Genomic DNA, 17,681 nt, shown 5'->3' on the forward strand with positions numbered 1-17,681 from the left:
TGTGTACTTCCCACATTGAACATTAAAAAATGGGAGAACTAAGTTGTTGAGATTTATTAAAAATTGATCATTTTGGGGCCGGCCCGGTGGTGCACTGGATAGTGCGCCGCTTGGGAAGCGCGGTGGTGCTCCCGCCCGAGGGTTTGGATCCCACATACAGACCGGTTCCCGCTCACTGGCTGAGCGAGGCGTGGGAGCAACACCGAGGGTTGCGATCCCGTTGCCGGTCCCCGGTCCGGTACGGGGGCAACACTGAGGGTTGCGATCCGTTGCCGGACACGGAAAAAGACAAAAAGACAAAAAAAAAAAAAAAAAAAGAAACATGCAAACAAATTCTAGTTTTACAATTTCTTGAATTCTTGAGGGTACCAGGACATTTCTCCTAAGACAAATAAAATAGAAGCACTGCTTCATTTTGCTTTCACAAGTCAGAAGGGTCTTTGGGTTAAAGGAATGGCAATTAAGTGTCCATGTATGACTAGTACAAGGGCTTTGTACTAAACTAGCTGTAACTTCCTAATTCAACACCTTATCTTCTTCCAGTATGAAGGGAGGGGTATGAGGGGGAAGAGATGGATGGGAGTTGCTCTGAAATAATTTCTGACATCCAAATGAAAATAACAATTACCATGTTTTCTCTAGTTGAGTCTGATATCCAACCCATTTTTTTTTTTTTTTTTTTTGTCTTTTTGTCTTTTTCCATGTCCGGCAATGGATAGCAACCCTCAGTGTTGCCCCCGCACCGGACCGGGGACCGGCAACGGGACCGCAACCCTCGGCGCTGCTCCCGCGCCTCGCTCAGCCAGTGAGCGGGAACCGGTCTGTATGTGGGATCCGAACCCTCGGGCGGGAGCGCTGCCGCGCTTCCCAAGCGGCGCACTATCCAGTGCGCCACCGGGCCGGCCCCTATCCAACCCATTTTATACAAACAAAAGAATATAGTAGTTATCACATACCTGAGTTGCTGAACTGCCAATATTCTCAGATTGAGTATTAGTAACACCACTTGGAGAAGGAACATCAGAGGACTCTTGACTTTTTTTCTGGCTTTTACTGAGTCTATTAGATCTTTTCAAACTTTGTCTAGATACAGGTATAAGAGGTTTTAGGCGCTTCTTACTATGGACCTGAGTAGGTTCATCAGACTCCAAACTATTCTTTGAACATATTAAAGACAAAAATCCCAGGGGTCTTCTGCCAGGCCTAGAAATGCAAATGTAAAGATATTCAAGAATATCTAGGAAGATACATTCTTAATACTAACTTTTCTGTTAATGCTAAAATGGCCCCCTCTATAAGTATTGATACTACTATGACATGACACATATTTGTGACAAAGGTTTAAGGCTTACTCTAGAGCAGTGCTTCTCAAGCTTAAAAGTGCATACAAGAAATAATAAATGCATGTGGTGACGGGTACAATAAATACCCTGATTGGATCATTATACAACATATATGTATTGAAGCATCAAATTTTAGCCCATAAATATGTACAATTACAAGGTGTCTATTAAAAATTTTTTTTTAAAAAGAGCATATAAATCACCTGGGGATCTTATTAAAATATTTTAGGCTGGCCAGTTAGCTCAGTTGGTTACAGAGCAGTTTTATAACACCAAGCTCAAGGGTTTGGATCCCCCTACTGGCCAGCCACAAAAAAAAAAAAAAAAAAAAAAAAAAAAGATTTTGATTGAGTTGGTAGCAGATATGGCCTGAGTCTTGCTTTCTAACAAATTCTCAAATGATGTTCATGCTGCCGGTCCCAGGAACACAACTTCAAGTAGTAAGGCTCTGGAGGAAGGGTCAGCAAACTACGGTCCACAGGCCAAATGTAGCCCACCACCTATATTTGTAAGTTTTACTGGAACACAGCCATGCTCATCTGTTTACATATGGTTTATGGCTGCTTTTGCGCTATAACTGCAGAGTTGAGTCGTTGCAACAGAGAACATACGGCATATAAAGCCTAAAATATGTACTATATGCCCTTTTACAAAAAAAGTTTGCTGACCTCTGTTCTAGAACCCTGCTTCTCAACCTGTTTTAATCCAAATCCCCATGATGCTTCCCTCAATCTACATTCAGCACATCTCTAAGGCCAGAAAAAATAGTGCTGAGCTTTACTTTCTGTAATTTAGATAACAAAAACAATAGATTTATTAAATATGTCTTATTAAGCTACACATGTCCTTTCCCCCCTCCTATCCCTTAGTGGAGGCTAGTGTATGTCCCCTGCCTCTTCAACTCACCAACATCTTATCAATGTTATGAATGCTTCTGAAAAGCCAATAATTACTAGTAACCCAGAATACTCACTTCTAGAGGATGGGGAAAACAATGTTGGACAAGTTGGCTTTGGGCTTAAATTCTACACTTACTCTCATAGGGAAAAAGCTATGGTTTACCTCTTTGATATGCCACAAGGGAGAAAAATGATTATTCAAGATATCAATACAACAACTTCCAGAGGTACCTCTGATGTCAGCCCTATGTCTCCTATAATCTATATGTGCATTAGTAACTACTGTATGGTAGAATACGAAATGATCAAAACAATAGCCATTGACAATCTGGAAAAGTAAGTATGCAATAACATATTCTTAAGATTTTCTATCTAAAATGTGAAAGTTTCAGCATTTGAAGTTAAACTCTTGTATGCATTTATCGGAACATTACTTTATATACTTTGCTGAAACTTCCTCCCTTTACATTAATGATGAAGGAATATGTTTATTATACACCATTCTTAGTACTGGATTTAATCTTTATATATATATCTGTTCTATACAGGTTACATTTATCATGGAGAGAGAAAGAGACAGAGACATTTATTAAAGATTTTCTCATGATACCTGGATAGTGGGGTTTTTGAAGATGATGTTCTGCTATCCATTTGTTCAGATTTAGAAGCAGCATCACTTCTTTCTTCCTTATCAGACACAACCATCTCATCCTGAGGTAACTGAGGCATATTCTTTTCTATACATGTATTTATTAATTTATCAAGAGATCTAGATCCTATACTCTGAAAACCTGGTTCAAGTTGCTGTTTTTGAGGTTCTGGAGTTGTATGTGTGCTTCCTGAGGTAGGGAAAATACTTTGTTCCTTGTAAGACTCCCCTTCAAAAAAAGAGAGCAAATAGTAAGCACATATACTGAAATTAACACATTGAATTTAATCACAATATTTGAAGGAAAAAAAACATGGTATTCTATAATAAACCTATCCTAATAAGAGTAAGCTAAATTATAGTTAGTGGAGTTACTTGGACTATTAAATATTAAGAACATTATAACTAGTTGAAAGCTATGGTAACAGCTTCTGCACTCAGATATAGTCATATCAATATATTTTCTAGAAAATCTTTTTCTATAAATATCTCTTGAACTATCAGAATAAAAGGGTGGTCATTTTCTAAAAATCTAAGGCTTGTTAAAATGCAGAAGCTGGGCCAACCCAAAATATAGGTGTTAACTCCTGGATATGTGTGGTCTCATGGCAGAGCAAAACCCACAAACTCTCAAACACTAAAGTTTAGCTAAAGAGTACTCTTTCCTTAACTAAATAGTAGAAAAAGCCAAAGTAGCAATTAATTAGGACAAAAAGTAGCATTAGGACAAAATAATGAGACATTTATTGTTAAATAAAAAACATTTTCCCTGAGGATACCTGGTTTTAAGGCCGTGTTCCCAATGAGATCATTTAGCTTCCATGAAGGCTAAATAAAGTTGGTTAAGTATACCTACTAGAAAAAACCCCATTAAAGATGGTATATAACATATTCACTAATACTTCAATGTGCTGTGATTTGTTTAATGCTTTTTCTGGAGAGGAGATGGATGGGAGAAATCTTAGGATATTTCTAGAGACTGGAGACTGTAACCATATACAGTTTCACAGCATTGGGACAACTGAGATTAAGTCTTTGCCCTTGTATTAACATTATAACTGTTTTAAAAAACCAGAACCATCATAGGTTATCAAATCCTTCCATCCTGTATCTCTAATTCTGTAAGATGCTATCAGCAACTTTTTTTAAGTTTTTTAAATTTTATTTTATTTTGTCAATATAAAATGTGGTTGATTATTGTGCCCCATTACTGAAACCTCCCTCCATCCTCCCTATCCCCACTCCCTCCCAACAACCTCATATCTGTTCGCTTGTCATATCAACTTCAAGGAATTGTAATTGTTGTGTCTTCTTCCCTCACCCCCACCCAGTTTATCTGTGTATATATTTATTTATTTTAGCTCCCACAAATAAGTGAGAACATGTGATATTTCTCTTCCTGTGCCTGACTTGTTTCACTTAATATAATTCTCTCTAGGTCCATCCATGTTTTTGCAAATGGCAGTATTTCATTCGTTTTTATAGCATAGTAGTATTCCATTGTGTACATATACCACATTTTCCATAACCACTCATCTGATGATGGACATTTGGGCTGGTTCCAACTCTTGGCTATTGTAAAGAGTGCTGCGATGAACACTTGGGAACAGGTATACCTTCGACTTGATGATGTCCATTCCTCTGGGTATATTCCCAGCAGTGGGATAGCTGGGTTATATGGTAGATCTATCTGCAATTGTTGGAGGAACCTCCATACCATTTTCCATAGAAGCTGCACCATTTTGCAGTCCCACCAACAATGTATGAGAGTTCCTTTTTCTCCGAAACCTCGCCAGCATTTGTCATTCACAGTCTTTTGGATATTAGCCATCCTAACTGGGGTGAGATGGTATCTCAGTGTGGTTTTGATCTACATTTCCCAAATGCTGAGTGATGTTGAGCATTTTTTCATGTGTCTGTTGGCCATTTGTATATCTTCCTTTGAGAAATGCCATTTAGCTCTTTTGCCCATTTTTTAATTGGGTTACTTGATTTTTTGTTGTAAAGTTGTTTCAGTTCCTTGTATATTCTGGATATTAACCCTTTGTCAGATGTATATCTTGCAAATATTTTCTCCCACTCTGTTGGTGGTCTTTTAATTCTGTTAATTGTTTCTTTTGCTGGGCCAAAGCTTTTTAGTTTGATATAATCCCATTTATTTATTTTTCCTTTGGTTGCCCATGCTTTTGGGGTCGTATTCATGAAGTCTGTGCCCAGTCCTACTTCCTGAAGTGTTTCTCCTATGTTTTCTTTAAGAAGTTTTATTGTTTCAGGGTGTATATTTAATTCTTTAATCCACTTTGAGTTGATTTACGTGAGAGGTATGGGTCTAATTTCATTCTCCTGCATATGGATATCTAGTTATCCCGGCACCATTTGCTGAAGAGGCAGTCTCTTCCCCAGTGTATAGGCTTGATGCCTTTGTCAAAGATCAGATGGCTGTAGGTGTGTGGGGTGATTTCTGGATTCTCTGTTCTATTCCATTGATCGGTGTGTCTGTTTTTATGCCAGTACCATGCTGTTTTGGTTATTATAGCTTTGTAGAATAATTTAAAGTCAGGCAATGTTATGCCTCCAGCTTTATTTTTTTTGCTCTGAATTGCTTTGTCTATGCATGGTCTTTTGTTATTCCATATAAATGTCTGGATAGTTTTTTCCATTTCTGAAAAAATGTCATTGGAATTTTGATGGGGATTGCATTGAATCTGTATATCTTTTTTAAGTTCTTGAGTGACATTATCATAGTTAAGCAACGGCTGTAGATGAGACTGACAAGCCTATGGCACAGCAAAGTTTACAAGAAAAACAGAATAATATAAAAGAAATGAAAACAAAGAGGTGTGCAAAATACAGAATAAATGTGACTGGCTGCCTTAGTTCTTTCTTTCTTTTTTTTTTTTCCTTCTTTTTTTTCTTTTGGGCTGCTGGCTGGTACAGGGATTTGAACCTTTGACCTTGGTGTTGTTAACACTGCACTTTAACCAACTGAGCTAACCAGCCACCCCTGGCTGCCTTAGTTCTGAGGAAAATAGACCCTAAATGGTTTAATAGCCCACAGAAATTTGAAATTCCTATATAAATATAAGACTCCAAGATCTCTGGAGCCTCTATAGGTGGCTTAAGCCTGAAAAGATCTCTAGTACTAAACTAATTCTCAGGGTAAAGTTAAGGACCTATTTTTTTAAAAAAAACTGCCTTTATACTCAGCTTTCTAAATCCTGAACTGTAGCTGTTGAGCTTTTACAGAAAATCCTTATAACTGTATGATTCCCTACTGATTACAGAATGAAGGCGCTTATTTTGGCTTAGCAAAGTGCCAATACCAAGGCCTTACAAGGGAAGACAAACACTAATAATGTAAGTATTACTCTTACAGAAAACTGAGAAAGACTCTGCTTTACTCTCATATTTGAAGAAGACACATCAAAAATAATAAAGTGTACTTAGCAAAATGCAATCATATTAAACTTTATTTCACTCACCTGTTTCCTCAAAAATATCTGTTAATTCCTCTGAACACACCTGTTGTAAAAAAACAAAAAATTTAGAAATCTGTTTATCAAGTAAAATGAAAATTATATTTTCTTCCTTTCTTTTTTCTTTAAGAAACCACATATCTCCCAGAAAGCTCTAGAGTCAGACATGTTTTATAGGAATTCTCCTAAACATTTATGGAAAAAGATATGGTTACTGTCATTTCAATTGTCCTAGAGCACAGTAGAAGAGAGAAAGCTACCAAATGCCTTTTATAAATAATGCATAATATTGATATTGACTAATCAGCCTCACTTAACATCAGTGCAAAAATATCGAATGAAGGGCCGGCCCGGTGGCGCACTCGGTAGAGTGCGGCGCTTGGGAGAGCGGCAGCGCTCCCACCGAGGGTTCGGATCCCATATAGAGACCGGTCCGCTCACTGGTTGAGCGCGGTGCGGGCACGACACCGAGGGTTGCGATCCCGTTGCCGGTCGCGGTACGGGCGCGACACTGAGGGTTGCGATCCCGTTACCGGTCACAAAAAAAGACAAAAAAAGGGGAAAAAAAAAATCGAATGAAATATTACAAGCAGCACATCAAAAGAATAATACATCATGACCAAGCAGTTTGATTCAGGAATGCAAAGATGATTCAATATTATGAAATCTAATATAATTCAACAAATCTGAGAAGAAATATCATATCTATTTGCAGGAAAGGTATCCAATAATATTCATTTTTCTTAACATCATAAAATATAACTATCACAATCCAAAAGCCAGCATCCCACATAATAAACACTAGAAGTATTCCCATTAAAATCAGGAATCAGAAAAAGAGCCGGCCAGTTAGCTCATTTGGTTAGAGGGTGCTACTGATAACACCAAGATCTAGGATTTGATCCCTGTGCTGGCCAGCAAAAAACAAAAAAAGATATGTACTATTGGGACTACTTTCTAACCTTGTTCTTGAGTTATATTAGCCAATATAATTAAAAAGAAAAATCAGAACTATAAACAGAAGAGAAAAATTAGAATTACATTTGCATATATGATATTGTATTTATCTACAAAATCCAAGAGAATCAAATGAAAAATTACTGCACACAATGAGGGAATTCAGTAAGCTCTCTAGGTAGAAAGCAACTCAATAAAATTTTATCATCAAAAAGATATAATTCTTAGGGATAACCTCGTAAGAAATATATAAAATCTATATGAAGAAGAGCTTAAAATAAAATTGAAAGACCCAAAATAAGACTTAAACAAATGAAAGGATATACCATATTTTGGGGCAGGAAGATTCAATATCATAATCATGGTTTCAATTTTCCCTAAGTTAATCCATCAAGTTAATATGATTCTCCACCACTGCCTAGTGGAGCCAGGGACTGGACCCCCTCCCCCCAACAACCAGGCACACCACCAGTGTCTCAGGGCCTGCCCAGGGATCTGAGGCATGAAGCCTGACGCTGGACACCCCCCCCCCGCCCAACCAGGCACAATGCCAGTGCCTCAGGGCCTGCCCAGGGACCTGAGGCATGGAGCTGGGTACCAGACCCCCCAACACAACCAGGCACACCACCACCACCAAGGAGCATACCAAAAACATCACCTCCATGTGGGTGGCCCACAACAGCCACCACAATAACCACAGCTGCCCTGAAAGTGGCTACACACCACAGCCACCTCGCAGATGATCTACCAGCCACTGGAGTGCACTGACACAAAGAGAGTCACCAGAGGAGACCAAAGAAAAGAAGAGGATGTCTCTCTCCACAAAGCCCATTCCAGAGTGACAGAAAAAGCATCTGCTCTACGACAGTACTGGGGGACCTGAACACACCTTTCGACATTGAACAGATCATCTAGGCAACAAACCAATAGAGTAACCATGACTGTTTCAGAGGGAGAGAAGAAATCTAGGGTTATCAGAGTGGGGAGAGGGGAGGGAGAGGGAAATAGGGAGATTGAACAAGGGTCACAAAGAATAAGAATAAGGATCGCAACCCTCAGTGTTGCCCCGTACCGGACCGGGGACCGGCAACGGGATTGCAACCCCCGGCACTGCCCCCGCGCCTCGCTCAGCCAGTGAGTGGGAACCGGTCTGTATGTGGGATCCGAACCCTTGGGCGGGAGCGCCGCCGCGCTTCCCAAGCGGCGCACTTATCCAGTGCACCACCGGGCCGGCCCGTTTACCAGTCATCTTCAAAAAAAAAAAAAGAAGAAGAAGAATATTTGATTTGTAACAATATGTATACTAGTAATATTGATTTGATCAACATATGTCAACATTGAACCCCCAAAATATGTATAACCATTTATGATTCAATAAAAATTAAAATATATATATATGATTCTAATACTAATAAAATTTTTAAAAATCTAAACTAGTTAATTCTAAAACTCCATATAAATTTGAGAACATATAAGTGATGAAGAAAAACCTGAAAAAAGAAAAAATTATATGGGGTTAGAGGAGATAATATCCCTAATAAGATACTAAAGCACACTATAAAGCTAAATTAAAACAGTGTCACACTGGCCACAGAACAAATAGGTGAATCAACATAAAAGAAAAGAAAGTTCAGGAATATATCCAAACACATATGGAGATGTAATATCTGACAAAAGTAGAATTTCGCATCAGTGGAAAAAAGATGAATTTTTTCCACTGATGAATGGTGAAAGATATCCGGGGAAAATTAAGTTGGCCCTATTCCTTATACCAAAATAAATTCTAGACAAATCAATAATATTAAACTAGAAAATTTATTTTAAATCTCAAGGAAGGACTTTCAATGTATAACATAATCCTGATAAGCCATATACAAAAAGACTGATACATCTGGATTACAGAAAACTAAAAAATGTCTGTATGCCTATCTGAATGCAGTGTGTGCACTCTAGAATTTTGTACAAGCAATTTTATTAAGATGCTAAAAACATTTAGAAAACAAATATACAAATAACCTAAAAGACATCACACTTTTCTTACATATTCACACCATTGTACATCTATCATTTTTTAAATGGCATATTTTAATTTGTTGACCTAGTTCTGTATTCAGTAATGTACATATCTTTTTTCCATGTCATTAAACATACTTCAAAATAAAACAATGCCTGCATGGAATGCTGACAAATTATTGAAACTGGGTGACTGGTAAGTGGGGGTACATTATAGTAATCTGCCTATCTTTTTATATGTTTGAAAATTTTCATACTAAAAAGTTAATTTTAAAAATCTGCATAAGAAAACCACAAAAAGCACAGTCAAAAGACAACAAACTGGGAAAAAATATTTGCAGCTTATTATCACAGACACATGTATAACAGGGAGATCTCTAGCTCTATAAGAAAAAGATCAACAGCCCAACTGAAAAATGGGTGAAGAAAAAAAGGAGTCATTTCACAGAAAAGGATATAAAAATGGCTTTTTTTTTTTGGTAGTGGCTGACTGGTACAGAGATCAAACCCTGGACCGTGGTGTTACCAGCACTGTGCTCTGAGCTAACCAGCCAGCCCCAAAAGGCTCTTAAGCATATGAAAAGATACCCAATCTCACCCATAATAAGAGAAATTAAAACTATTCTGGGATACCATTTTTTACCTACCATTATATATGAGAGTACACTGCCTCTGAGTCTGCTATCTCCAAGGGTCCTCAACTTTCCCTTTGAGAATACAGATTCTAAATTGGCTTTTCCACAGTATAGTTACAAATTATGATGAGTACCAGAAACAAAAGCAAGAGGGTACTAGGAAAACTACAACACAGTGGCTAGTAATTGAATCTGCATAATCTGGTCAGACTTCTCTGAGGCAGTGATGACTAAGCTAAAGAAGTTTTTATGCTTTGCAAAGGAATGTTTCATACAGAAGGGACAGCAAATAAAATGCCCTGGGATATGAAGGATCTGAAAGATGGCCAATGTGATTAGAAAATAATGCAGAGACTAGCACAAAATGAGAAATGAGACAGAAATGGGACAGACCATATAGGGCCTTAGAGGCTCTGGTTTTATTCCTAAGAGCAATAGGAAGCTATAAGCATTATGATGATGATATCACTATTGGTATTTTACCCAGCAGGAAACTCATTCAGAAAGATGAAAGATCTTGCCCAAGGTCACACAGCTATCAGGTGGTACAGGCAAGATTCAGACCTGTATGATGCTTTTAGCCTTATTTTTAGCCACTGTCATAGAGCTGGCTGTGACAGAGCTGACTAACATCCATCAGTTTTCACCAAGAACTAGTTGAGAGTGATAATCCAAAACTGGTTTTACCTGGATTATTTATGATGAAAAGTATCAGAACTCTCTTTATATACATATCTAAAAGTTGAAGGAGTCTAAAAGAAAAAATAGAAACAGATTTGCTGCAATATGGCCATCTTACTTGTTTAATAATTCTATCTTACCTTGGAGGTATACTCTTGACAATCATCTCTTGAATTGAGTGAACTTTTTTTGGCAGGAGGAACATGGTCACATTCATCAAGCCTACAATGAAATCTCTTCCTAGATATAATATCCAAATCAGCAGCAGGCTTTTCAGAATCAGATAACCACATGGCATCCTGGCCAACTGAAGCTACTGGTAAATTCACACTGCATAGAAAATGAATACATATTAAATCACTGAATTAGAAGTTACTTAATGAAATTGAAGCTGAGCTATTCCAATGAAAATTCTAGTGAAATAAAAAAAACTCCAAACTCATATACATGGCCACAGTCATAAAAATGCTAGTTTTGAGCTCCATTCATACTTAAAGGCTCACTACTTAAATTACATAATAGTCTGAGGTATTTTCCTTGTCTGTAAAGCTAAACTTTCAATCTAAAATGTCCCTTCCTAACATAAAAGGCTTCAATTTCTAATGCTACTTGACAAACAATTAAGTGTCTAACCAATGGCAGTTAAAATACAACTTAATATTTCTACAATAAAGAATTAAAATATGAGTATCAAGAATATATAAAAATGTTAGCTTTCTGCACTATTTTTTGCAACTTTCTCTGAATATATATTTCAGAGTTGTGTGTGTGTGTGTGAGATACAACAAAGTAACTACACTTTTAACAGGTGTCACTTTATGATCCAGACTGCTAAACTTTTTGGCTTTCAAAATAACTTAAAACAAGTTTCATACAAAAGAATTATATTACACATTTAAATGGCATCTTTACCAGATATAAAAATCAACCACATTACATTTCTTCTCTAAGTTACCACATAATTACTAAATAAGATCTCCACAACAATTACAAATTATGTTGGTAAACAGCTTGTTGAATCAACTATAGTCAATTCATAAAGCACCTTTCCTCCTAGCAAAAAGTATAGCTCATTCATTACCTCATGTCATCCTCCCTTTCTTCATTATTCACTGATTTGATCAATATGGGTGCTGGCAGTAAAGCGTTTGGCATTAACTGTGTGGCAGCATCAGTAAATCCTTCTACCGCACAGGTTGGGATTTCCACCAGAGTTAAAATGAATGCTTGTTCATCCTCTCCATCTTGGTGTACATTAGCAACTAGATTCACTATCAAAGTTCAAAAGTTAGTAACGAAAAGCTGAACTATGAAATGATAGAAAATCATTAATTTATTTCATTTCTAAAAAGACAGTCTCATGACAATTCATCACCAAGACAAAGAAACTAAACTAAACCAAAAAGAAAGTAATTTCATAAGGATAAAGATAATATATTATGAAGAAGACTTTAATTCTGAATAACAAAACTGATATACAAAATATTATTTTACTTATTTATTTTTTTAATTCAAGGTCACCATAGACTAAAAAAAAACCTGTGCTGTGTTTTTCCATAATTAAATGAGGGGTAAACATCATACCAACAGGTTCTATGACACTTCACTAAAGCAGATTATCATACCTGTTAGGTCTTGAGGATTGATTACATTCTCTTGTTGGACTTCTGAAATACTAGTTGGTGTACACTGCCATAAAAAATTAAAATGAAAGAATAAGGTTGGCCAGATCTTAGTTTTAAAAAAATTTCTTGACAATTTGATATAGCGAAGAGACATTTCAAAACTCAATGACTTATGTAACCATATGCAATTTTTCAAGTGTTTTGAAACTTTTAGCTGTGCCAATAAACTTTTGATTCATTCAAATAAACATAAATACAAAGAATCCTGACTAAATTTTTACATATGTGTATTCTATGAAATGATTTTTGAAGTGACAGGATGAGACTCAAACCCCTCACCCTTCTCTCTATTCCCATCTCACCAGCCACTATACTTTTAGTAGGTGACACACGAATGGAAGCAAGCTACTCTCCTTGCCTCTAGCACAGTTCCCTCCAACCTGTTTTTCACAAAACTGCAAACATCGCTTTTTTCTCCATGCAATCCTGATAATTCTCTACGGCTTAAAATCTTAAAACTTTCATTTTGCCATGCTCTAACCAACTGAGCTAACCAGCCAGCCTTAAAACTTTCATTTTGCAACCAACAATATCAATAATTAATTCGGGTAAGAATCATCAATGGATACTAAAACTATTGGGTGATAGGTTGCTGGGTCTCACTTGACAAATTACTTACTAAAACAAAGGGGAAAAGATGCCATTATAATGGAGAATTTTGGCAGGCACCATTCTAGCCAAGTGCAGTTAGCATCACCAATAATGGGACAAATTGACATTGTATGTCCCTGCTATGATGTAAAATAGTATAGTAATACTGAGTTTAGCAATAAGATAATTTTCTGTAAGAGAATGTCCTTTTCTTATTAGATACAAGATGGGGTACTTAGGGGTGAAGGTTCATATCTGCAACTTACTTTGAGATGGCTCTGTTATTAAAAGTATCCATCTACAGAGATGGACAGCAAGATAGAGAGAAAATAAATGAAGCAACATGTTAACAATTCAATGAATCCAAGTAAAAGAACAATTAAATGAATCCAAGTAAAGGATATGGGAGAGTTCTTTGTAAGACTCTTGTAACTTTTCTTTAAGTTTGAAATTACTTCAAAATAAAGAATAAGGTTCAAAAAGTTGGGGGGCTGGGCTGACTGGTTAGCTCACTTGGTTAGAGCACAGTGTTACAACACCAAGGTCAAGGGTTCAGATCCCTGTACAGGCCAGCCTCAAAATAAATAAATAGATACATAAATAAAAAGATGGGGGGGTGGGGATCTCATAACTTTAGATGTGGCCAAACTCCTTAGCAAATCTTAAAAATTGTTTTATTATATGTCTGCAGGCTATCTTTATAACTTCATCTCTAACCACTTTCTTCAGTTATATTCCACTCACAATGTACTTATAGTCCCTGAACATGTCATGAACAGTCTTGCAAAAGTAAAACTATAGGGAAAGAAAATGAATCAGTGGTTTTCAGAGGCTGGGGGTAGGAAGAGAAGGTGACTACAAAAGGGCACCAGGGAATTTTGGGGTGACAGAACCATTCATGTATTGGTTACATGACTATATATACTGGTAAAAACTTACACAATACTAAAAAGGATCAAGTTTATTGCAAGTAATTTATATTTTACTTTTTTTTTTTAATGGGGAACAAACACCTTGCTATCCCTTGTTATATTTTACATTCTGTTACCTCTGGCACATGAAGTGTAAGCACACTGTCTCTTTTAGAGTCCGTTGTTAGGGGCTCTTCAACAGAACTCTCACTGAGACCCCTACCCAAACCAAATGAGTGGGATCCTGTTTCAGAGGGAACAATTGGAGCAACTGACAATATCTGAACTTCTTGAGATCCCTCTTCTTGATTTTCATTTCTGAAAGACAGTTTTAGTATGTTATTTGAAATCAGGCAAGTAGCCATAGAATTATTTTTGAGCTAGGTGCATCAAAGATCATCTAATTCAATGGTTTTCAAACTATTAAAATACATTTAATGCAAAATAACTTTTTTCAATCAAATTCTTACAGCTACAGCTTATGGCTACTGCTGAAACAGAATCCCAGAATCTCTTCCCACTTTTACCTTTCAGTTAGGTTTGCTTCTTGTGAAATACTGGTCCCTTTGATACCATGTACACATGCCAATTTGTTCTGATCCTTACTGTCTGCTGTTGTAACTGGTCCAAGGTTTTTATCTTCTAATTTTGTTGCTTTGCAAGCATTTTTTTCAGTTTCTTAAATAAAAAACACATTTAAGATACAGTTCAAAATAGTACAGCTAAAAACTTCATATTAGAAACATTCCTTCCCTCTTAAAAGACAGATGACTATACAGTGACTCTTCCAAATTTCTCTTTAAAAAAAAATCAAGTTTATTCATATGGCACAAGGGTGGTCCTGGACAGTGAGATTTCTGAACAGTTAAATAGATGATTAATGAATCCTATACTGCATATATTTCACTCCTGGCTGCAAAAGCAATTGTATCTCCAATCTATGGTAAATAGCACTATAATTAGAAATCCATATACAAAAGAGATTTAGGGGTGGGTACACATGAAGTCTGGCTGGAGCTACAAAGAATAACGTCACAAAGGGAAAGAAAAAGACTTCTATAGAAAAGAGGTAATTTGAGCCTACACACTGAGAAAGCTTCTGGATACTGTTCAAGCCAGCATTAATAATGAATTAACTAACTGCATATGCACAGTGTACCACAGGCTTTGCTGGCTGAAAAGAAATCCCAGAAATCAGGAACCCCACAACAGGGATAAGAAGATCTGGATAGTTAGCATTATCTAAATTCAATCTAATCTAATCTAAAAGCTGCTTGCACTGTTTTTCCTACACTTACTATCACCCTATGGGATTGAGCCTTTTGGTAAGGAAGGGAAGTAGAAAAAAGGTGAGACTAAGGAGTCAACATAAACATCACAACATAGTAGGCCTATTTAAAAAATTAAATAGAGTGCCATGTGATCATATGGAAAATTTTTTTTTACTATATCAAGCTTTAAAAACACATGGTACTACTATATAAAGAACTGTTAAAACGTAATAATAAAAAGACGAATAAACCAATTTTAAAAATAAGCACAGATCTGAACAGATATTTCTCTAAAGAAGATACACAAATTAGCACATGAAAAGATACTGAACATCATTAACCATCAGGGAAATGCAAATCAAAACCACAATGAAATACCACTTCACATTAAAGACAGCTATAATCCAAAAGAAAAATAACAAAAAGTGTCCGGGAGGATGTTAAGAAACTGACATGTAAACTCACAGATTGCTGGTAAAAAATATAGAATGATGCTACCACTCTTGAAAACAGTTTGGCAGATCCTCAAAAAGTTAAGCACAGAATTACTATATGACCCAGCAATTCTACTTGTAGGTATAAGTCCAAGAGAAATGAAAACTATGTCCACACAAAAACATAGACATGAATGATCTTAGCAGCATTTTAGCCAAAGGTAAAACACCCCAAGTGCACATCAACAGACGAACGGATAAGCAAATAGAGTATATCCTATACAGTGGAATACTATTTAGCAATAAAAATAAATGAAGTATTTGATACATGCTACAATATAGATGAACCTTGAGAACATTATGTGAAATGAAAGAAATCAGACTCAAAAGACTATGTATTATGTGATTCCATTTATATGAAATATCCAGAATAGGCAGATCTTATAGAGACAAAAAGTAGAATAGTGGTTGCCTAGAGTTGGGGGAAATGGTGAGTGACTGCGAATGGTGGTGGTTATACATTTTGGGGGATATATTAAACACCGCTGAATTGTACACTTTTTTATTTTTTTGTCTTTTTCATGACCGGTAAGGGGATCGCAACCCTTGGCGTGGTGTCGCCCACACCGCGCTCAGCCAGTGAACGCACCGGCCATCCCTATATAGGATCCAAACCCGCGGCGGGAGCGTCGCTGCACTCCCAGCGCCGCACTCTCCTGAGTGCGCCATGGGGCCGGCCCGAATTGTACACTTTAAATGGGTGAATTGTATAGTGTGCAGGTTATATCATAATAAAGCTGTTATTTTGAAAAGTGCTGAACAGTATATATGACATAATATGCATATATTTTTGTTCTTTCTGAAAGGAATACATGTGTATATTCATACACACATGTATAGGTAGTGTGTGCACATATGTATGCATTTTTATATATGAATATATGTGGGCGTGTCCACACACCTACACCCTCATTTAGATGCTTATACTGTATGTGTATAAAACATTTCTGGAAGTCTACAATAAAAAACTGCTAACGGCAGTTTACCATGAGAAGTGGGACTAGGGAGCTGGGAACCAAGGAAGAAGGGAGTTTTGATTTCTTTTTAATTTTATGCGTTTCAGGGCTGGCCTTTTAGCTCAATTGGTTACAGCATGGTGCCGATAACATGTAGGTCGAAGGTTTGGTCCCTGTACTGGCCAGCCGCAAAAAAATAAAATAAAAAAAGAATAATTTCATGCCTTTTGGGCACTTAGTTTTTGCCACATGCACTGCATGAATGTATGTATACCTTTCTAATTCACACACACATACACAAGGGTACTTCAAAAAGTTCATGGAAAAACAGAAGTAAAAGATAATACAAATCTTACCATGAACTTTTGAAGATCCCTCATATATAAAGAAAAAGACTGGGCCGGCCCGGTGGCGCACTGCTACAGTGTGCCGCTTGGGAAGCGCGGTGGCGCTCCCGCCGAGGGTTCAGATCCCACATACAGACCGGCCGCTCACTGGCTGAGTGAGGTGCGGGAGCAACACCGAGGGTTGCGATCCCGTTGCCGGTCCCGGTCCGGTACGGGCACGACACTGAGGGTTGCGATCCGTTACCAGTCACGAGAAAAGACAAAAAGGGAAAAAAAAAAAAGAAAAAGAAAAAGACTGATGAAGTAAATAGAGCAAAATGATACTAATTACTAAAATCAGTTGGTGGATTTAGGATACTTTATAGCTCATTTTACTTTTGGTATGTTTGAAACTTTTTTACAGTAAGTTAAAAAAAATCTAATGACAATATTCCTTTGAAATACTAACACCATTTCTTGTGTCAAAGTAACTTTGTAACTTGTAAGAGAACCATAAAATTTACCTCCTTTACTTTCTACTTCTTCTTTGGTTACACACAAAATGGGAACTTCTTGATGAACACCAAATCTGTTGGTCCCTAAAGTCTTCTCAAGATTTGGTTTAGGCTTGGCAAATCTACTTCTCATGTTCAAATTATTGGTCACTTTAGAAGTTGCATCCCTAGAAACAGAAAAATGGGAAGAGAAATTTATCAACATATAAGAATTCTGTCTTGCTCTCTCACATTGATACAGTCTAGCACTAACACAGTTAATGTGCCACCTGTCAGGTG

The 17,681-nt window shown here is 37.0% G+C and overlaps 1 protein-coding gene across 2 annotated transcripts in view; it reads right to left on the reverse strand.

Annotated features, from left to right (window-relative positions):
* BDP1 (B double prime 1, subunit of RNA polymerase III transcription initiation factor IIIB) overlaps positions 1–17,681 on the reverse strand; it is a 94,486-nt gene that overhangs the window by 3,900 nt on the left and 72,905 nt on the right. For both annotated transcript variants that reach the window (XM_008575631.1, XM_008575630.1), the window contains exons 28-36: positions 17,412–17,569; positions 14,368–14,518; positions 13,978–14,158; positions 12,279–12,342; positions 11,735–11,924; positions 10,794–10,983; positions 6,374–6,413; positions 2,853–3,120; positions 957–1,203 (exon numbers count right to left, since the gene is read on the reverse strand). In XM_008575631.1, coding sequence (XP_008573853.1) covers positions 957–1,203; positions 2,853–3,120; positions 6,374–6,413; positions 10,794–10,983; positions 11,735–11,924; positions 12,279–12,342; positions 13,978–14,158; positions 14,368–14,518; positions 17,412–17,569 — 1,489 coding nt within the window. The remainder of the gene's footprint in view (positions 1–956; positions 1,204–2,852; positions 3,121–6,373; positions 6,414–10,793; positions 10,984–11,734; positions 11,925–12,278; positions 12,343–13,977; positions 14,159–14,367; positions 14,519–17,411; positions 17,570–17,681) is intronic.

Source organism: Galeopterus variegatus, unplaced genomic scaffold, assembly GCF_000696425.1.
Source record: "Galeopterus variegatus unplaced genomic scaffold, G_variegatus-3.0.2 Scaffold1221, whole genome shotgun sequence".
Taxonomy (NCBI): Eukaryota; Metazoa; Chordata; class Mammalia; order Dermoptera; family Cynocephalidae; genus Galeopterus; species Galeopterus variegatus.